This window comes from Citrus sinensis, chromosome 5, assembly GCF_022201045.2.
Source record: "Citrus sinensis cultivar Valencia sweet orange chromosome 5, DVS_A1.0, whole genome shotgun sequence".
NCBI classification, from domain to species: Eukaryota; Viridiplantae; Streptophyta; class Magnoliopsida; order Sapindales; family Rutaceae; genus Citrus; species Citrus sinensis.
The window spans coordinates 33,099,666-33,121,789 of NC_068560.1; the positions used below are offsets into that span (position 1 = coordinate 33,099,666).

Sequence of the window (22,124 nt, forward strand, 5' to 3'; positions counted from 1 at the left end):
ATCTGTCAAGACTTGAATTTAACGCTATTACCGAAAGACTTTTCAAAAAATTTTGTTGAATCTTGGTTGTATAACAACCAATCTTTTACGTGAAGCAATCGATAAATTTGTTGTTTGCTTCTTTTAACCTTTCTTCCTTCGATTATTTCAATAATTAAGAGATCTTTCAAGATTTATAGCCCAATAATCACCAGACTTGTCCTTGTTACCATTACCAATACTCTATTTAGCCGCCAGATTTAAGTTGAATGAGCTTAATTTCGTGACGAGTTTATTTTTTATTTTTGAAAAAAGTCTTTTTTTAATAAAAAAAAATATATGCTATATTTATTTAGTTAGAATACTTAGTTTATATTTTTACTGAAGCATCACTAATAAATTTTTACTATTAAAATTAAAATTAACAAGGCTTAGTAATTCTTTGTTAATTAAATTAATAAAACAATAACACATTATTTATCATATTAATATAAACAAACTAAACATCGTAATATTGAAATAAAGAATCAAAAAGTGTAACCAAAGAAAGCAATAGCATGAGGGCAGATGAAAGCGATGTGGGTCACGCTTCATCAGACTGTACATGTGTACCACAAGTTGAAAATATCCACTGCTTCATTGTCAGGCGTATGACAACAACTCCACAGCGGAGTGATCAACACGTGGCAGACATCCACTGGGCCCCGTCCTCAGACTCGAGTGTGAAAATTTTGAAACAAAATCTGAACACAACAACAGCTCGCACAGATTAAAAAAAAAAAAAAACTTTTCCCACTTTTCGATTGACACCCCCCCCCCGTCGATGGGGACAGATTCGAAATTTTGTTGATTTAGAGCAGTTAAGGGTAAGTGGACCCCCCGCGGAAGATTTATATTTAGAAGTGGACCCGCAAAGATTTTCAAATTTGCGGAGTGGGTCCCTATTGTTTTGCCCCTTTATTTATTTCATGTCCCCTTCGGAATTATTACAAGAGACTGATGATTTGATTCCATTCCGGGGCCTTTAGACATCCTATGCATGAGAAAATTTCGTTGTGGTCCCCACACCTTCGTTAGCCTTTTCACTTTCAGTGCTCAAAATTTTGATTATTATGTTGGCTTTCTGCGCGCTTGTTTACCCAAAAACAAGGGTATTTTTAGGCAAATATTAAATTATAATTATTGTAATTTATACTTTTTATAAGAACTACATAAATTATGAGTCTCATAATTTTATATAGTTCACATGAGAGATGTAAATTATAATGATTGTAACTTAGAGATCCCGGTATTTTTATTGTTCCTAGTCTTCTTTGTTTTACTATCAGAATTGACTCGTCATTTCTTTTTTTTTTTTTTCTATTTGTATTTTATAATGTTGGTGTTAGACTTTTGTTATTAGGGTTTACATATTGTCAAAATTATGTCTTTCAAATGATTTTTTTAAAATTATATTTTGTTGGATCACATTTTTGAACTAATTAACAATATTTAACGGTGATTAAAATTATTACTTGGCACAAGTAACATTCTGATTATCTCATAATTTAAGTTACTGGTGAAAATAAACCAAATTATGCTACCTAATCTTATTATAACGTGTAATTACAACTTAATTTGTGAGCGCATTTTAACTCAATTAATAAGATCTCTTGAAATCGAATTCTCCGCATATAAAATAAAGAAAGATGATCAAAAAGCCAAACTAAATAGTACGATTTCTCTATATCCATCATTATAATGCTAAATACAACCGCAATTTATTTCATGTTTCGATCATTTATTTCATTCTCAATTTATTCGTAAGTGATATTTTGCTATGAGTCATGACTTGCCTATATGGGCGACTAACGACAAGTCTTAGATACTCTAAAGATGTGGCTTTTTTTTTTTGGACATAACATGAGGCAATTGACAATTTTTTTTTTTAAATTCTCCTAAATTTATAATCTCTCAAGAATTCAAAATCCATTAATTCACTTGTTTTTACTAACATCTAATACTGATGATTACATGTGGGGAAAAAATCGTTGTCCTCAAGAAAAAAAAAAAAAAAAGAGATTCGTTCTGGTTTCAAAAATTTTAAAAAAGCAATCAGCCAATATAAAAAAATTAAAAACAAAAAAAATCAGAAAATACAAACACAAGTGATTGTTTAAAACTAATAAAGAAACCCAAAAAATGGAATTAATTAAGCCAATTCTGGTCGGATTATATTTTATCAAAAAAAAAAAAAGCCTCATTAATATTTAGAATTGACTCGAAATGACCCATATCTATCCTTTAATTATAATAGGTTTATCTGATAACATAATAAAATTAAAGATCTTATTTGCATATATTTTACCAATACAAGTTAAAACGAACGATTGCATTCACTTTTACCTTCAATTAAGATTTAGTATGTGAAGCGAATGTGGTAGACAAATTAAAAAATAACTAAATAATTAAAGAAACTGGAAAAGTACATCAGCATGGGATAATTAGTAAAAAGCAAAAAAAATCAAAATAATAATAGTAGATTAAATAGTCAAGTGCCTTTTTCAAAGTCTCCTATCGAATCTTCACACTCAAAATTCAATTTCTTACACAATGATGAGACAAATGGGAACAAAAGATCTGCGAATTTTCGTTAGCAATCAAACAAAGCAAAATCCAATAAAGAAAGAGAGAAAAAAATATGAGTGGTTGTACCAACACACGTTATGGAGAATCTAGTGAAAGATTTGGCATCAGAAAAATTAAAAACACACACACAGATAACATAAAAACGATTTTCTTTTTCGCTATTTGTTGCAAGAAAACTGTTTGCTTTAAATTCTATTTCTTTCAGTCTCACCTACCTCACTCATAACAATAGGAATAGAAATAAACCTACGGAATAATAAGCCACCCACATAACACACACACACACACACACTCTCTTCATATCCCACTAAGCACGCCTCTTTCTTTTCTCTTTGATATATTTTCTCTTTTCAATGTAAATATATTTGTATATTTTTTTTAAAGAAAGGGTTATAGAGTGTGTGCAAGAAATTTATATAAGCCTAGCTGAAGATCAGTTGGTGAGAAACAGAAGAGCGATACATATATTGAATTTGCTGCTTAATTGAAATGGAGTTGAAATCAGAAGTTGAATGCATCCCACAGCAAGAGAAACAACAGCTACTTGAAAACATCCCACAACAAGAACGAGAAGGGCAACTTGAAGACATCCCACAACAAGAAAAGCAACCGCAACAACAGCAACAAGAAACTTTTCATGTCTTGGCCGTTGATGATAGTCTCATTGACAGGAAGATTTTGGAGAATCTACTTAGAGTCTCTTCTTACCAAGGTACGAAATATGCAATTACAAAAGAACAAAAAAACGTCTTTGATAATTTAGTTTTGTTTTGAATATGGGAATTTTGTCATAAGCATTTTCGTTTTACATTTTTGGTTGCTTCTTGCTGTTGTTGCAGTGACTTGTGTGGATTCCGGCGATAAAGCTTTGGAATATTTGGGTCTAATTGATAACCTTGAAAACAATTCTAATGCTTCTCCTTCAACCCTTTCAACAGAGAAAGAGGTAGGATTCTTTTATTTTATCCCCACACAACACATACTTTCATTTAAAGTTGATGACATGCTTCTTGAAAATAAACTCCATTTTTCATGGATATTTATTTATTTATAGCCGTTTTGCATATATTTAAAAGAAAAAAAAATCTTTCAGGAAGAAATTATAGAGAATCAAGCTCACACAAAATTGTTCTATTTGTAAATTAATAAGATGGATTATTTTAGTTTTTATATCAACTTGAAGCCGGTATGTTTAGCTTAATGGGGACTGAGTGTTCATGTTAAGTAGATGTATCAAAGTTTATTAAAATGCAAGCTTTTAGTAATTTTTTTTTTCTTTAATATAATAATAAACCAACAGGAAAAGATATAGAAAAGGCTCCTACCAACCCATAATCAACGGGATGCCGGTGAAAATTAATGTGATAGGCAAGGATATATTACGAGAGTCAATTAAGGACCCATTTTTCCATGATTGAAGAAACTTAAACATATGACTAGAATCGTCATTATAGACTGTGCATGGAGAGATTACAAAACCATGAAAAGGACTCAGTTATAAGTTAATTAACCATGGTATATATTAAACCTCTACTAATTATTATATTATATTATATTATATTATATTATATACGGCTAGTAATTACGTATAATTTTAATTAATTATTCTATGCGTCTTCTTGGAACATGACGATTCAAAGCATCTACGCAGTCATAAAATCAGCTCAAACCCTTCGAGTTCTCTTCCCTTTTGTTTTCCAAGTAAATTGGCCGAAAAACAAGAAATATGTACAATGCCATGTTAATCAACGAGAGAGAATTATTAATTGGCTGGGAGAACCAATGGGTTACACACATTGAATGGGGTCTCCTCTTCTGATAATATTAATGATATAGCTTGCGATTGCCTAAATTTGATGTTTAGTGATTTATTTTAGTTAAATTGAAAATCTTATTTTGAGATGTATAAGTGGGCGCAGGAATCGAGAGTCAACTTGATCATGACTGACTACTGCATGCCTGGGATGACCGGCTATGATTTGCTTAAACGACTCAAGGTCAAAAAACACTAGCCTCTACTTGTTAATTTCCCGAACTTGAGAGAATGTAGTTCTTCACATTATCAACTACTGAAAATTTACGTATTGTCAAAGTCAGAGTCTTGCTGATCACAAATTAATGCAGGTATCCTCCTGGAAAGACGTACCGGTCGTGGTCATGTCTTCCGAAAATGTACCTTCAAGAGTCACCATGTAAGAAAATTAACTTCTTTCTACTTTTACATTTTTCCCATTACTTTTCCGAGAAGACACCAAATTGATGTATCGTACAGTCATTCTCAAGTCTGCATGTTCACACACACTTCTAATACGTAGATTCTTAAAAGCACATTTTGTAGTCGGCACTTGAGAATTTATCTTCTAGATTCATATATTTAGTGAGGTGGTTATGACATTATCTTGTTTATTTTTACAGGTGCTTGGAAGAAGGAGCTGAAGAGTTTCTGTTGAAGCCAGTTCGGTTATCAGATTTGGAGAAGCTTCAGCCCCGTCTGTTGAAATCACCGAACCGATCATGCGGCAACAATGAAGACAGCGACAACGATAACAAGAATGAGACTAGCAACTATAAAAGCAGCACCAATAGTGCTTTTAGCAAGAGGAAGGCATTGTCGGCTGAGGCTCCAGAGAGGAGGCCTAAAATGAAAGAAGTAGCTGTCGTGTAATTCTCCTTTTATTATTATTATTATTATTATTATTTTTAAATTTTAGGGTTTAATGGAAGAATGTGGTATAAGTTTAGAAAGAGTGCCATTTTAAATTTCCTAAATACATGGCTTGCGTTCAGCTGTGTTGTATTGATGCTAATGTAAGTTGACAGACTTTTTTATGGAAGCTGTGTTTATTGTACAGCACTGCAAACATCTGCTTAAGAGTGTTTTCTGGTTATGGCAATGGCTGCTACATAACACATTTCCTGATTAAAAATGATTGTTAGGCTCTTTATATGATGAACCAATTTTGAAACAATACTGGGGCCCGTGGTCCCAATCAGACAATTTCATACTTCGAATCCAAATTATTCGTTTCGGCACAGAGTCATCAACAATGAATTAAGTAGGTTGGCGGCGATATCATCGGGATAATAATATTTCCTGCCAAGAGATTTTCTTTTGTTTGACTTTTCGAATCCTTCTCATAATTATAGCTTAGATAGAATTTCACCTCTTGCATCGACTATAGTTAAAATAGAATCGTCCAAGTGACCTTACTCTTACATAGGAAATTCCTCCGTTGGACTGAATCAATCTTGAGCCGCCACGTTGGGAATTGAAGTCCATTACCATTCTTGTTATTATTTTTGGGAATGAAGTTCATGATTTTTAATTCCTTCCTTCTACTCACCGACATGTAGTTAATTTGAATGACAAAGTGGTGGTAATATCCCCGCGCATGAGGCTTTTTTACAATTCCAAGAAGACACAAAAAGCGAGTGTTTGACAAAAATTATAGAAAAAACTACATATGCATCTCAATCTCAAACACCAGCTTCTTGTACGTAATAAGCAAAATCCGAAATAATTAAGGCATTAAATTAAAATTATCCATTACGGATTTAACACGCAGTAAGTTACTCCTAGGCCGAAAATACTAATATCACAACTATGCGAATACCAAAAAGTACTGCAGCTACAAATGCCAAAAATGCCTCCCCATTTTATTCACGGGAACAGAACAGATCTGTAAAGGGAAATGGCCTCAGAAAAAGCTATAAGGGGGGATATAGGACAAGGGGGAGGAGAACATCAGGCATTGTTTTGTCGACACTGATAGTTTTGGTATAACATCCGCCAAACACGCGCCAACCGACTATGTGCACGGCTCTCTAAACATACCCATTCCTGCCAAAATTGAACATTAGAATTAACAAGAATTATTAATCCAGTAAAATGGAAATATATTTTCTGCATAAGAATAAAGGTTTTCAACACCTGTTCCCATGTACCTTCTTAGAGCTCATCTTTTCCAGATTCCTCTTTTACAGTTTCCTTGGGGGCAGCTTTGTCCCTGTTATTTTCAATGAAGTCAACAATATCTTCTTTGGTCCTATCCCCCTCATAGGGCACTGTCTTTCCACTAGCAGATCGGAAGAACACGGTTGGGTAACCTTGGACTTCAAAGGTGTCACCAGGAATATCATTTGCGGTTGCATCCTACCCCCAAAAAAAAAAAATATCAAACAAAAAAGTCCCATAAAATACATTGTTTTATACCAAAATATATAGATTATAGAGATTGATTGCAAAGAAGTAAAACTATTTTGATAAAAGAATCAGAGAAAGTGAACAGTCTAGCCTCAGCCAAAGGAATTTTAGGATGAATCCTAGCTCATTATATCTCAGACAACAAAATAAAAATGAAGTAATATTTTCATATTCTTCCTGCTAGTTTCCAGAACTTATTTTATTTTATTAATAATTATAAACAAACCCTGAAAATTCAGGGCGTCTTGGGTTCTATCATGATAATGACTCTAGCTTGCCAAATGCATTTAAGAAATCAAAATATTTAGTCCTTAAAATAAGCACTGAGCGGCTGTAAATAGGAACAACCAAATTTATTGATGTCATGGCATTAAGAATAAGTAGTGAGTGCAGGAAGAGAACTATCAAACTATTATCTTTTCTCTATTTTATATGTGTAGGACTCGTGCAAAATTAAGCTGAAACCAACTAGTTCTTAGCATAGTGTACAAAATTCTGAAGGCCAACACGCCTCTATTAAGCCAGAGAAAGGGAGATAAATCTTACAAATTTTGCAATAACAACATCAGCATCATTTTGATATGAGACAGCAACTTCATCCAAGATTGGAGCCAACTTTTTGCAGTGTCCACACCAAGGAGCGTAAAACTCGAGCAAAACTGCAAAGAGAAAAATGTAAAAACTTTATATTTGAAATTCATAATGCACTATAAAAGATGGCTACAATAGCAAAAAGGAAAGAAGAAGATCAAGATACTAAGAATTGAACCTCTATTTTATACAAATCCAGCAGTTTTGTTACAACAATAACTTGATCACTAATCAAAGGAGAAAATAGAGAATGTAAATGGACCCAGTGAACTATTAGGAACATACCATTTTTTCCAGAGTTGAAAACCATGTCCTGAAGGCTGTCAGCAACAACCACTTTCACAGGCTCGTTGTTCTCTTCAGGGATAGGCTCAGACTTTCTGAATGGGGGAACCTTGCCTTCCTGGAAGTATTTACTTTCATCAAAAGCTATTCATCAATAACATACTAGTACTACACAACACCTTATCCTACAATTGTACCACTAAAATAATATATGTATCAAATATGAATCAGGAATGCTTTTATTGTCCTAGAGGAACAAGTGCTTTGAATGTAAGAAGCAGACTTATCACCTTGTATTCCTTCACCCAAGGTGCAATCTGATCGGCATCCAAGTTCGGCTTCAAATACTTCTGCCCATCATTAGTCTGAATGACGATGAGAGGTACTTGGCTCTCTTGTAGCCCAAAGTACTGTTTTTAATGCATGGAATACATTTGAAATGTCAGAAACATATTTAATAGAAAAACCAAAAGCAAACTAGAAGATGAAAATATATACTAACCTGGAAGGCACCTTGACTAGCCTCAAGGTCTCCCAAAAGAAAACTAATGCCCTGTCCTTTGTATTGTTCAGCAACTTCACGATACTTTGATTGAATAGGTTCAGTTCCTTCGCTGCTGAAGTTCATAAACAACATAGCCTGCACGTACCAGTTCAAAAAGCTTAGAAAATGATCCATTTAAAAATGCTATTTTGATAACAACTTTCTAATAGATAATTTCACCAACATACTACAATTTGAAAGCGAGGGGGGGGGGCGGGAGGGGATGATCAACTAGCAATTTGCTTCTAATTAAGAAGCATGAGTTGTTGCCTGCCAAGAATTCATTTTTCAGTAATGAGGTACAGATAATTTATTTGAACACATCTTCTTCTCAATGAAATTTATTGCAGCATTCCCCAAAATACAGAATAGAAAATAATAAGTTATTAGCAACAGTGCTCCACATTCCCAGATATAGAAACACGGTCTGACCTAATCCATTAATTTCTACATCTTCCAAAATAATGAGAAAATTTTGAACAAAAAGATTTAAGATTGCACATAATCATTCAAATCTTAAACCTCCAACACTACCCCATCAGAGCAAATAAGTGGGTTGCTTTCTATTATTGTATAGAGAATCTAAATAATAAATAAAGACAACTTGAGATTTTGCTATTTACCTTTGCATTGGGACTGTTAAAGAATTTGATGACAAATGGGTGATTGTTTGCATCACTGTTAAAGACAGTCACTATAGGAATGCTTGATTCTTCAACAAACTTCTCAAGAGCATCCACTTTAAAGTCCTGCAAGCATGTAAATTCAGTAAAATAACTGATTTTGCATAGAAATCAAAACAATTTAACACATATTTCCATCCAAATTAATACTACAGAATACAATCTAAAAGTTATTTTCTACTATACCTTAAAGTCAACAAAGAGTTCATCAAAAGGCTTGAGCAATCTAACTACTGGCCCAGTCACTGATGACTCCCCACGTGGAAGGAGCTTGGCATTTTGAGTGTGACCAAACTCATAATCAGAACGCAATTTCTCAGCAAGAGCCGTGTAGTTCTCAAACTCCTCTCCAGAGAAATTTGGAAACACACCAATCTACAAGCATATGCATAAATATTAACAATGAAACTGGAAACTACTTGAAGCAAAGAAACAACAACCAACAAATTTATTCATGCAGAACTTACAATGACCACTTTCTTCTCACCGATGAAACTACTAGCATCTTCCGCCGACTTAATTTCAGCAGAAGCAGGACCACTTTGTTTCTTCAAATATTCAACGATACCATCGGCCTCGCGGGGTCCTTTGTACTCTTGAATAGTTTTTCCTCCATTTCTCAATATCTTAATTGTGGGGAAACCCCTAATCTCATATTGAGATGCCAGCTCTTTATTTGCTTCTTCATTGGCATCAACTTTCGCAAGAACAACCGGAGGGTCATGACTGCTCAATTCGGAAGCAGCTTTCTCATACTAAAGATAATAATAATAGAAAAAAAAGGACATCTTATGAGCTGACTATACACAGACATTATCAATTCAAACAAAATTGTCCACAAAATTATGTACCTCTGGAGCTAGCTTTTTACAGTGACCACACCTGTAATCAATAGAATTAGAAAATCAATGTCAATGCAAGGAGGCAATTTGGAGACAATTTCACAGTAACTTAGCATACAACATAAATCAACCTTAAATGCTTACAGCACGACATGATTTCAGCTAAATATTTTTCGAAAACCAGAAGCTACAAATCAAAATATTAACTTGAGCTAAGTAATCACAGATTTTTTTTTTTAGAAATCTTAATAAATGTGAAAACTTTACAACAAGAATCAATTATTTCACAAACTTTATTCTCTTCAAAGCAAATTTCCATAATTTGTAAATTGAGATCTACTGATAACCAAACAACATGAAGCAGACCCACAAAAAAAAAAAAAAAATTGTAGACAAGAGCCGAAGTAAAAACTACTGAAATTGAAAGTATACCAAGGCGCGTAGAATTCGACGACGATGAAATTGTGTTTACTGACAGTGTCAGAGAAGTTTGAGTGATCCAAAGTCAAAACGAACTCCTTCGATTCGGCATTTTCTTCGGCTGAGATCGCCGTCATACAACAAGCGATCGTCAGAACGAGTGCTAAAATCGATCGACTGGACGCCATTATCGTCGATGCAAATAAGAATAAAAAAAAATGTTTTGATACTTTTTATTCAGCGTTTTGCGGGAATTTATGGAGGTGGGAGTTAGAGGGAGAACGCGACAAACATGGTACTCGCACGTGACCCTGAAAAAGCCGAGCTATATATGTAAACGCGCGAGTATTGATTGGAAAACATATACTCGCTTTGTATGTGGGTGACCATCCACGTGACTGCATCCCATTGGATGATGCTCGTCACGGCTATAGTTATATGGAATGTGGAGTGCATGTAAGGCAAGTATGTATGGGAAATATTACCAATAGTATTTTGTATGTAATGACGTACGAAAGATAGTGACAGGTGTGAAATTGCAATTGCATTTTCCCAATTTAAAAGCGTACTTTTAAAACGGCTTTAAGTCTTAAGAAGGATTTGAAGTTAATTACAATACTAATTGTGGCACGTACGAAGTTCGGCGATCTGAACTATGCAGATCTAAAGAAAGTTGGACGGACGAGATCTTTTATCTAGTTGACCTCATCTTCTGATCTTCGTGTCTTCCTGTAAACCGTCAAATCCTTTCATTGTAAGGGCGATAAGCCATCGTGATCGTTAAATGAGATGAAAAAAAAACATCGTGTTCGGATACATTTCCAAGTTTAGCCAATTTAATAATTTAGTTGCCTTTACAAAATTAAAAAGGGTGAATATGCCATTCGAATTCTCTTTAGTACACTGATTCTGTTCATGTTTTCTCTTATATTTATTATACTTGTGGGTAGGGATGGCAAAAATCCCCACGGGGACGGGTACCCTCGGGGATTTTCCCCGTTCGGGGAGGGTATGGGGATAATTTCATACCTAATTTCTTATTCGGGGAGGGGACGGGGAAATTTTTTTACCCAATTTCTTATTCGGGGAGGGGACGGGGATGAGGTGGAATCCCCATCCCCTACCCATTTCCGCATTTTAATTTTTAATTTTTTAAAATTACTAGTAAATAAATAATAAAATTTAAATTATAAATATTGGTAAAAATAAAAAATATCAAAATATTTATATTATTAAACTTTTAGGCCTAATTAACTAATTAAAGTCTTAAATTTTTATTTAGGACATTAAAAAGACCGAGTAGATTTTATTAGCCAAATATTTTTTTAATTTTAATATTCTTTAAATATTTTAAACTTAAATCTATTTTTTTAATTTATTTTTAGATGTTATAATTGGCCACAGCGAATCACAATTTTAATATCTAATCTAATCTAATATTTGCTTTTGATTTGCTCCAATTTAACTATTGTGTTGTAAAGGGAATAGTCCACATTTATAAAGTGCCAACGCCACCATTAAAAAAGTTAATTTTGAATCTAAATTCGATTTTATTTATAACAATTTTGTATTAAACTATTAATTTGTTCATGATAGTTTGTAAAAGAAGTTTGTATTCCTTGCATGTTGTGTTACTTACTAATTTAATGTATGTGACTTTTGTAATAGATATTAATGTAAGATATATTTCGAACTTTACTTTTATTTGAATTTTTTATTTTAATATGATTAACTCAAAATTGAAAAAAAATGTATTAGTTATTTGGGGATCGGGGACCCTCGGGGATCCCCTGTTATTATTTGGAGAGGGGACGGGGACATACGCAAAATATCGGGGATGGGTACGAGGAGATCGGTCCCCTCCCCTCCCCTCCCCATTGCCATCCCTACTTGTGGGGCGAGGGCCGGGGAAGTGTATTTCTTTTTCTTTTCCTTTTTTTTTAATGTAAAATATTCTAGTAATGATTTGTAAATTTTATAAATACAATGATTAAAAAAAAAGAAAAAAGAAAAGGAAAAATGAATATTCATTTTCCTATAGATTAATGCCTAGAAAACAAATATTCTCAGGTTAGAAAATCACCTGAAAAAAAAATGACTTTCTTGCTTTTTTGTGAAAAGGTTTATATTTTTCTCTTTGTTACATTGTGAAGCTTTCCATTATTATACCTACGGTACTTGGAAACCCGAATTTTCTATCTTATGATTTTGAATTTTTCGCCAATCTATTTAGACCATTATTAGAGCCAGTTTGGTAATATTGTATCTTTTAAAATGATTGTTTTTACCTGTATTGTAAAAATAACCAGTATAATAATTATTGTTGGTTATATTATAGAAGTAATCAACTGCAAAGTGAATCAGTTAAAACCTTTAGTACAATTTATTTTTATAAGTGCTGTGAATTTTAAAAGCATTTATAGGTATTCAGTAAATCGTATGGTTAAACTGTTGTAAAAATTTAAATGACTAAAATAGACATAATATTCAATAAAATTTATTTACACATTTATAAACTTATATATATATATATATATATATATATATATATATATATATATATATATATATATATATATAATATTTTTTATTGTGTATATAATAATTGATGATTAAAATAATTATTTTATAGTAATTAATCTTATATTTTTATTTTTTCATCTCAATATAATTGGTAATAATAACAATAATTTTTTTAATGTTAATGATTTCATTTCCTAATAAATAAGGATAACTTTGGATTTTTATAATATATATATATATATATATGAAATTATATTGAGTATAAAACTGATTTTCGAATCACATTTTGAAAAGTAATTTTTCATAATATGCTATAAGATGAGATGATTTTGTCAAAAGTAATTTCTAAAAAAATTACTAAATATCAAAATTAATTTTTAACTTTTCAAAATTACTTTTAAACCTCTCAAAAACTATATCAAACATACTTATAACTTGATTTTAGTGATTGATACACAATGTATGTCCTCTTTTATCTTAGAGATTGTAACGCAAGGCCTGGTTTATTTAATTAAAGAAAAATTGTGTGTTGAGACTTGACATGGTAGTACGGGTGTATATAACCAACTAGGGTCCGCCTAAGTCCTATTTCATCCAGCCCCCCATATTCGCTGTTATTTATATTATATTCATGAATATTATAATAATTTTTTATTTAGAAAATTTCATTTAACCCCTTACACTCAATTTTATTTTATTGAAGTCCTAGAGTACGAATTCGCCCCCTATAATTTTAAATTCTCAAAATAACCTTATTTAATTATTATTAATTGAATTATAATTATAACTATTATTTTATTATAATTATAAATATATTTATATTTTTTAAATAGATTATTGTTATTATTAATAACAAGAATAAAAAGTATTACAATTAATTAATCTATTAACAATAATTAATAATATTTTTTATTAAATTGTTAATAATAATAATAATAATTAACGATAATTATTATTAATAATTAATTTTTGAATAATAATAATAATTAACAATTATCGTTAATAGATTGTGACTGACTCTGAACAAGTTGCCCGATATTTATATCATACTGTATGCATTCACTTCTAGCTGCAAAAGAAATTAAAGCAATAGCTTTCTTGTTAACCAAACAAGAGATTTAACAAAATCAGAAACACACGTTTCTCAAAACTAACAAGGACTTGGACAATTATGGCACTAAGTAGTACTGCAATTAATATCAGTGATGAGGGTATGTTGCTACTTTGCTAGCTAAGCCTAGGTGGACATTGGCATTCCTAGGACTCTGAACAATTATCATTAATTTTCAAAAATTAATTATTAATAATAATTATCGTTAATTATTATTAATTTAATAAAAATTATTATTAATTATTGTTAATAGATTAATTAATTGTAATACTTTTTATTCTTGTGATTAATAATAATAATAATCTATTTAAAAAATATAAATATATTTATGATTATAATAAAATAATAATTATAATTATAATTCAATTAATAATAATTAAAATTTTTAATTAAATGAGGTTATTTTGAGAATTTAAAATTATAGGGGGCGAATTCATACTCTAAGATTTTAATAAAATAAAATTGAGTGTAAGGGGTTAAATGAAATTTTTTAAATCAAAAAATTTTATAATATTTATGAATATAATATAAATAACAGCGAATATGGGGGGCTGGATGAAATTTCACAGCCAAGCCGTAAGTTACGTTTAACGTAACTTAGGCGGACCCTATCTTTAATATTAATTTTGAAAAATGCATAAAGTATAAAGGATAAAATTGTAAATACTAAATAAAAGAGGCTTTATGAGAAAAGGGTGCGGCTATTTAAACCCACTAATTTTCTTTCACCAGGCAACACTCATTTTTTAAAATTAAAATAATTATTAAATTGTAACTTACTACCTGCTTTCTTCACCATAAAAAGCTTGTAACAATAGTCAGAATTCATGAGCTAAATTAATTTCTCGCTGTTTCGTTTTTTTCTTTTTTATTCTTTTTAACTAAGTTAACTTTATCTCTCGCTTATTTTTCATTGTAAAATTATAAGTTCTTACCTATTGTTATTATTCAAAATTTGTACTCTTAAGATTTGACCAAAAAATTTCTATTAGGTTTAAAGTGGTATAAAAACTCTTATTTTTATTTTTACATGATGAGTAAAATACTTTTGATTTTTACATTATGGATGTTGTTCCTTTCATTTTATTTTAGATTACAACAGGGTTCGTTTTGTTTATTTTTGAATAATTTGATTTGTTAAATATAATATTTACTTCATGTATTACAATAAATTTTTTATAAAAAAAAAAGATAAAAGGAGAGAGAATAAGATCAAATAAATAATTGATTAAATTATATTTTTATAATAAAAATTTTTAATTCAAAAAAAGGTACAGTGAAAAATTTAGTGAGAGTTCAAATACGCCATTCATAAGAAAAATAGAGAGGTGGCAGTGTCACTCTTTTAAATTTATTAACCACTAAAAAACATCTCTCTCTATTTATTTAAAAAAAAGAAAAGAAAAAGAAATCCTCGATTTAGCTGTTATGCATCACGACATTCACTGCTAAGGGCCCCTTAGTAATGGCCAAGGATATTTGACACAAATTTTCAGATGAACAGAGCATTGAGGCAACTTTCTCTTCATTATCAAATTGATTAACCAAAATTTTGAAGTTTCTACACTGAAACTCCTATCTACCATCCATCTCAAACATTCCAGCAACAATCGGTGCAGCAGCCAACAACCAATTAACCAATAATTAAATTTCTGTACAAAATTCCTAGCTATCTAATAACGGGGTTATAGCATACATCAAAATTTTGAAACAAGAAAGGAATTTCAACTTTGTGCTCACCTAAGGATCCGCAGTGCAAAATTCTTCTTCCCAGCAATTCTGCAAACCTATTGTGCATATGATTTTACAACCCCCTCTTTTGCATCTGCTTTACTTCAATTGTTCTAAAGCCTAGTATTCACTTCCTATTGTTCGTCGTTCATCCTCCGCCGATCTAACATTTATGTATATATACGTGACTATTGTAGCAACAACTGTACATTTACAGGCAGGGCTTCTTTCTTGTAAAGACCAAACTTGGCAGATCGAAGCCAAAATATTGAATTATGCATTCCCTGTTGAACCTCCAGTATTTTCAAGTCTGACTTGCTCATGAGCTTTCACCACCTCAGTTGTGAACTTGCTCAATGCCTCAAAAATTGGGACCAAACCCGCCTGCAAACTACTTGAAGCCGCATTGTGAACTAGTTTAATGGCTTCCTTATGTCTGGCTTTTTCTTCCACCAGTCTCTTCCTCATTGAATCCAGATCCACTTTCAGATCATCAAGAGGTGAAACTCCACTATCGGAGACCTTGGACAGAGCTGTTTTGTCTGATAATGCATCTTGGTCATGTTTTAATTTACCCCTCTCCATGCGTAAAGTGCTAAGCTGCTTCTCGAAATCCTTCGAGAGATATTCTGCTTTGATCCTTTGCCGTTGCTCCTCATCTTGCCTTTCCCATAACTGATGTAACGTTGAAGCAAAACCACTCATGGTCCCTGTCACCTCCTTTTCAGAAATTCTAACCATCGCTTGATACCAATCATTGCAAATTATGAAAACTGGTGGAGCTCCAATACGACTCGGCGAGAAAGGGGCAGGTCCATCAGGGGTTTCTTCAGGTTCATGAAGAAGGCACCTTAAAAGCCATTCATTTAAAGACTCAACATAGGATTTTTGGGTATTAACCCAGTTATTAAACCGTTTACACCAATTCAGAAGCTCCATCTCAAGATCAAGTGTCGCTTTTAAACCAGCATCTCTTTGGAAGCCAGTGTTTGCCTTAAGAGAGCGAGCTTTGCTTTCCATGATAGCTTGGAACTGTTTCTGGTGGCATTTTAGCATGGACCTCCACATTCTTATCAATCTGCAATCAAAAAGGCATATTATCATATTAACAATTAAACTCTACGGTCAAGAAAAAAATATAATGGGAAAGTACAAATATTTCAGATTAGATCCAGTCCTTTTCATTGAATCTTTTGATTTTTGCACAAATACTTTTCTTAAAAAAAATGTACAAAAAGGAGCACATTGACTAATTGCAAACTTCAGAAGTATCACAGGTAGCAGATCTTTCACCGGTGATCAGTTTCTTCTCATTGGAGAAATCCCAAGAAGTCCTGAAGACTATTTCCAGCAGGGGAAAAGGAAGAGGGTGCAAATTTCACTAACTCCACTTCAGCAAATATTAAACAGACACAAATATATTTTGAACTCTTCTAACATCACCATGACCAAAAAGATTGAACAGTATCCAGTTATTCAAAACCAGGACTAGTATTTAAATGAAATTTAGTCAGAATGATAACAGCCAACATCAATTCTCGTAACTAAATAAACAGCAGAAGCACTAATAGTATCTTCGTAGGTCTTCACAAAACAACTGAACCAAAGCCACGTACTATAATTGTGAAAACTAAAATTAAATTGCCTAACAAGATCAAGAAGTCATATAGCAGCAATTTATAGCACATCATAAGGAAGCTCTCTCCTCATGCAATCACTGGAGACATCCATTGTAATTAAGGATGAAGCATGGTTATCATCTAACAGCCTTCAATAGGTAATATGGATCTATAAGATAAGTAATCACGAATCTGATCAGGTGTGCTCCAGCCTCTTAAGTAATCAACACACACCAAAAAGATGAATATTTAACAGGCGAAGAAATGAAGTGATTATATACCCATGAATCAGTTCAGTGAGTTGTGGCTGCAATTCTTCGTCCCTCAACTTATGTATCCTGCTTGATATAGCATCAACGGCTCTGATACAAACATTGATCTTAGTCTGCAACTTTCTTATTGAAGCTTGAGTGGCATCTATTTTGCTGGACTCCGCTCCTCGGTCATCTAGCATTCTTAGTTTCTTGCACTGCTTTTCATAAATAACTCGTAGCTTTTCTTCATCCTAAAATCAGCAAAAATACCTAGACAAATTAAACAAGATTCTCTTGCAACCTCAATGCAAAATCTTTAAAAACTGAAGAAATCGTTGAAGCTAGCAATTGACAGATCCAATTCGATGTACATCTAGTCACTTGTTAAAAGAATATAAAAAAGTACAATTACTTTTGAGAATAAGAATTTCAGAGAGAGAAAGAGATAGTATAAAGAGAAAGAACACAGTTCCCATGATTGAAAGGACACGTGCCACAAATCTGATGCATAGCAATAAGGGAGATTGATATGACAATCTAGACTAGAGAAATTCAGCATGCAACAGAGTCTGCGAATGAAGTGGCTATGCAGGGTTATAAACATGAGGGTGGGGACAACTTGAACCAACTACATATTCAATCATATAATAATTTACTGCATCAATTGACAAAGTCAATTGCCGAATAGCTTCAACCATGGCAAAGCCAAGATAAGAGCTTAGAGAGGTTAGGAATCACTAACAAGCGAAGCAAAAGAGATCATAGACAACTCTTCAAAATCATTTATGCATCCATACCTTAACTTCTTTGTATAATTTCTTCTCCCAAGCGTAAAGTTTGTCCAGAGTAGACGAAAGGTTCCCATTTTTCATGTCAAAGTCTCCCCCAGGTTCCCCACAGTATGCTTTTGCCATCTTTATTGTCCTAGAAGTTACACGTATTGATGACCTGTGTGGAGGTTGTGAAGATATGACAGAAGGTGCAAGCAGGTACAGGATCCTGGAAAAGATCACTGCATATAAACATGTAAGTTTCAATAAGACAGCAAGATAATGGCTAGTTTATAGATATCAAAATAGCACTATCAACTAACAAATTTTGACCATCTGTCTGAAAAGAATTTACTGGTTAAAGCCATCAAAATAAAATAAATGGCATAATCTAGAATCTCAATACAAGAAAGATGGACATACAGCATGCACTAAATCTTGAGAGAAATCTGCAAACAGATTGATCCAACATGTCCACAATAAAATCAAGTTTCAATCAATTCCTCGAGGCATGCTTTCACAAGGCTGTTTTAAAGCAATCAACAAGCAATTCGAAGAAACCTCTTAACTATAATCCGGAAACTCTACAACAAAACAAAGACACAACAATGATTAAGAAATCTACCTTTGAGGAGAGGAGTTGCTCGTTGTTGGTACGGCAACTTGCCCACCTCAAGCAACATCGCAACCTCCTTCCCATAATTAGCAGCAGTCTCAAACTCATCCCTGATCTCCTTCACAACCTCCTGAAGGTCCCTCGTCCCATGAACTGACAATGTGGTTAAACTACTTAGCTTTGAAGACTCGCCACCATCGATTGTAGTTATTGACGAATCTTCTACCTCAAAACTCACCTCCTTTTTCCTTTCTTCAGAACCATTTGACACAACAGTATCAATACTACGATCACTACTGCTCTTAATCTCTTTAGAGTCAGTTTTCTCAGTGTTTGGTGATTCCCCACTACCAGTGTTTTGCATTGGCACTGACCTTGAAGTTCCCTCACCAAAGTTCACATTCTTGTTTTTATAGTTAATATTGTTATCCCTCACATCCACATTCACATTATCATTCGCGTTCATTTCTTCATTCATTTTGCTTTTCATTTTTCCCTTTTTAAAAACCTCAGGCTCTGTCTCATCTTCTAACTCAGGAATCCCTTCTCTCTCCCTCACCACCGTCGAATCCGGGCTACTAGAATTCGACGCGTATCCATACTTATACGAACCCGGATGCATGCCATAATTAGTGCTACCAGCATCATAAGTATCAAACACATTAAAATAATCCCACGTGGACACTCTCGGCGGAGACGGAGGAGGCTGCTGTGGCTTCTCTGCCGGGGGACTCCTCCGCCAACTATTTTCATAAGGACCCGATGGCGAACCCATTGGAAAGCCCAATAACCCACCATTTGGGTAACCAGGGTACGGGCCGTACCCATAACCCGAATCAGTGAACTGCCTCTCGGGCTCCTCGTAAACCATCGACTTCGCAGTCGTCGTAGATTTTCTCATGTAATACATGTTGTAATTACTCCCACTTGGAGGGTAGGCCCAGTTCCGCTGAGCATAGTTACTTTCGTTTGGAGGGTAGCCCCAGTTCTGCTGAGCATAACTACTTTCATTTGGAGGATAGCCCCAGTTCTGCTCAGAGTAATTGTAAGGATAATCGAAATGGTTGTTGTAAGAAGACGAAGGCTGGTCCTCTTGTTCTCCTATTTCTCGTTGTTTATGTTTTACATCATATTCATCTTCGCTATCTTCAATGTGGATATGGCCCGAGCCCGGCCCCGGACCCGAACCCGAGTCAGTGTCCAAATCCGAATCTGAAGACAAGCGCAAATGCGAATGCGAATGCGAATGGGAATGAGAATTAGGTTCCTCTTGAATGTCTTCTTTTAACTTATTCTCGTCAACCGAGTGCGAAATCGACGTGGACGACGACGAGTTCATCCGATTCCGTCGCCTCGAAGATGACTTCCCTTCGTCGGAGGGCAACGTGAGGACGGGAGAATCCGGAGAAGAATCGGCGCCGGCGGTCACGAGCCCTTCCTCGACGAACTTCCGAAACGCGTCGCCGACGTCTTTCAAGGAGTAGAAGTAGGCAACATGCGCGGCAGCAAAAGCGTAGCGGTGGTCGGAGGCTGCCTTGATAAGTTGCTTGCGTTCTCGGCAAAGCGTCACGAGCGGTAAGTCGTCCACTTTGGATCCTCCGCAGCCCATTGAATTGAAAAAGAAACTTCCAGATGAAGAAGACGAAGGTCACGTGATCGACAAGAAACTTGCGGAGCAATAGTACTTCTCATGGCGACTCCTCCTCCTGCTGCCGTTGGTGGCGATGTCCGTACAAACAACGAACAAGAGAAGATGGCATTGTGAGTAAATAAAAGTAGATCCGAGGGCGATTTCACTTTTTTCAACAAATCACCAAAACGAAAATTGAAATATATGTATGTACTAAAAGAACGCAGGAGAGAAATCTGACCGTCGGTAAATTTAGAAATCAGATTTGCAAGTGCGATGAAATTTGAAAGACTCGACAGAGTGAGTGATGAGATACGCGCGTTTTTTTTTTTTCTTTGTTTTGCTTCTGATTCTCTGCGATTACTTAATTAATTTAAGCTCCTTTTTATTGAAATCCGAATTTCTGAACCAAAAGAAGAATAGATAAAATTTTGCATGGAGATTCGCGAGTGTTTGGAACTTGCACTGATTAAAAATTAAATGAATTTTGTAGGAAAGTGAGGAGAGAGAATGGGGGGGCCTCTTCTTTCAGTGCGAGCAGAGATGGTTTCAGAAATTGCAGCAGAAGACGAAGGCTCGAGGAACCCGCCAATGGTAACGGACCTTGTCATCATCACCTTTTTCTCCATTTTTACTTTTTTTTTGTTTTTTTAATCCTTTCATTTTAATTTTATTTTGTTGGTGGCCTGCACGCTGCACTGCACAGTTATTGCACCTAGTCTCCCTAGGGGCCTATTATTTATGACTGTCAAGTCATCGATGCATTTCACGTGACTTTTTTTTTTTTTTTTTTTTTTTTAACCCCTCCAGTAAATACTCGACCGGATAAATCTTTTACCATTTAGCAAACGCGGTGAGGTGTGTGTGGCATTGAGTACAATTAATAATTATTTTTAAAGTTAGAAACAACCATTTCTAGTTGTCTCTGTGGGATGCTGTTGTGGTTGAATGATACCATCGGTGGAGTTGGTTACTACTTGCTGGCTTTGGATACCCATTTTGAGATCTGGATACTGTTAAATGATTCCCCTTTTTTTTTCCCCTATAATTAAATATTTAATATTAAATTCATCGTTGAAGCTATCAAATTTAGACGGTGATAATTGTGTAGTCTTGGTGTTCGACATCATCGGTGGCTCATTAAATGCCGTTGGATTGAAATTAGTCCTTTTAAAAACTCATTAAAGCAATTAATAAAGATTGATACCCTGCTCGGATTAGAAAATTAGAACAATAATAAAGATAAAAAAAAAGTTCACAATTCTAAAAATAAAACTAAAGAAATAGCTTGAGAAAATAAATATATATTTTTTAAAAAAATAAAGAAAAGTTTTGGGAATTCCAACAAATACCCCCCCCCCCCCCCCCGGTTATCACCACGAACAAATTATGAGTAAAGTATCCCATGCCCTTTGTTTAATATTAAAAAAAAAAAGCAGCAGTGCACAAACTTTGCATTTTTATACTAACAGCAGTATTGTTGTTGTTATTCCACTATTTTTATAGCGTTTGTAGTAATTTTATCAATCCATCATTAACTAACTTTTTTGCATTTTAGTTTAAATTTAAAATATTTGTGTTGTTGAAGAATATTTTCGAATATTGGCACGCACAAGACACTGCAATTTTCACCAGTGGCAGTTCTAGAAAAATAATTTACCGGGGGCTAAATTACATGACAACAAAATATAAAA

The 22,124-nt window shown here is 33.7% G+C and overlaps 3 protein-coding genes and 1 long non-coding RNA gene across 8 annotated transcripts; 2 read left to right on the forward strand and 2 right to left on the reverse strand.

Moving 5' to 3' along the window:
* Positions 1 to 2,797: 2,797 nt before the first annotated feature.
* LOC102609171 (two-component response regulator ORR9-like) lies at positions 2,798 to 5,495 on the forward strand. Of its 2 annotated transcripts, XM_006472733.4 has the most exons (5): positions 2,810 to 3,319; positions 3,447 to 3,553; positions 4,527 to 4,604; positions 4,732 to 4,799; positions 5,023 to 5,495. In XM_006472733.4, exons 1-5 carry the CDS (start codon positions 3,097 to 3,099, stop codon positions 5,270 to 5,272), a joined length of 726 nt encoding a protein of 241 aa, XP_006472796.2. In that variant the 5' UTR covers positions 2,810 to 3,096; the 3' UTR covers positions 5,273 to 5,495. The 2 variants fall into 2 exon arrangements, with proteins under 2 accessions (XP_024952150.2, XP_006472796.2); XM_025096382.2 differs by lacking the exon at positions 4,527 to 4,604 and having other exon boundaries at positions 2,798 to 3,319.
* Positions 5,496 to 6,106: 611 nt separating this feature from the next.
* On the reverse strand, positions 6,107 to 10,423 carry LOC102609645 (protein disulfide-isomerase). 2 transcript variants are annotated; one of them, XM_006472735.4, is made up of 11 exons: positions 10,189 to 10,423; positions 9,766 to 9,796; positions 9,382 to 9,669; positions 9,101 to 9,289; positions 8,855 to 8,980; positions 8,190 to 8,327; positions 7,978 to 8,097; positions 7,688 to 7,805; positions 7,358 to 7,470; positions 6,539 to 6,760; positions 6,107 to 6,448 (listed from the first exon to the last, which is right to left on the reverse strand). In XM_006472735.4, exons 1-10 carry the CDS (start codon positions 10,362 to 10,364, stop codon positions 6,557 to 6,559), a joined length of 1,503 nt encoding a protein of 500 aa, XP_006472798.2. In that variant the 5' UTR covers positions 10,365 to 10,423; the 3' UTR covers positions 6,107 to 6,448; positions 6,539 to 6,556. The 2 variants fall into 2 exon arrangements, with proteins under 2 accessions (XP_006472798.2, XP_006472797.2); XM_006472734.3 differs by having other exon boundaries at positions 6,553 to 6,760; positions 10,189 to 10,421.
* Positions 10,424 to 15,318: 4,895 nt separating this feature from the next.
* LOC102610149 (protein ALTERED PHOSPHATE STARVATION RESPONSE 1-like) lies at positions 15,319 to 20,962 on the reverse strand. Of its 3 annotated transcripts, none has more exons than XM_015528737.3 (5): positions 20,672 to 20,962; positions 18,810 to 20,506; positions 18,212 to 18,426; positions 17,442 to 17,665; positions 15,319 to 16,619 (listed from the first exon to the last, which is right to left on the reverse strand). In XM_015528737.3, exons 2-5 carry the CDS (start codon positions 20,407 to 20,409, stop codon positions 15,815 to 15,817), a joined length of 2,844 nt encoding a protein of 947 aa, XP_015384223.2. In that variant the 5' UTR covers positions 20,410 to 20,506; positions 20,672 to 20,962; the 3' UTR covers positions 15,319 to 15,814. The 3 variants fall into 3 exon arrangements, with proteins under 3 accessions (XP_015384223.2, XP_015384222.2, XP_052298241.1); XM_015528736.3 differs by having other exon boundaries at positions 18,810 to 20,509; XM_052442281.1 differs by having other exon boundaries at positions 18,810 to 20,962.
* LOC127902624 (uncharacterized) lies at positions 20,587 to 21,769 on the forward strand. The gene is made up of 3 exons (XR_008055054.1): positions 20,587 to 20,730; positions 20,924 to 21,024; positions 21,241 to 21,769. It is a non-coding gene; the product is annotated as an uncharacterized LOC127902624 (long non-coding RNA).
* Positions 21,770 to 22,124: the final 355 nt, after the last annotated feature.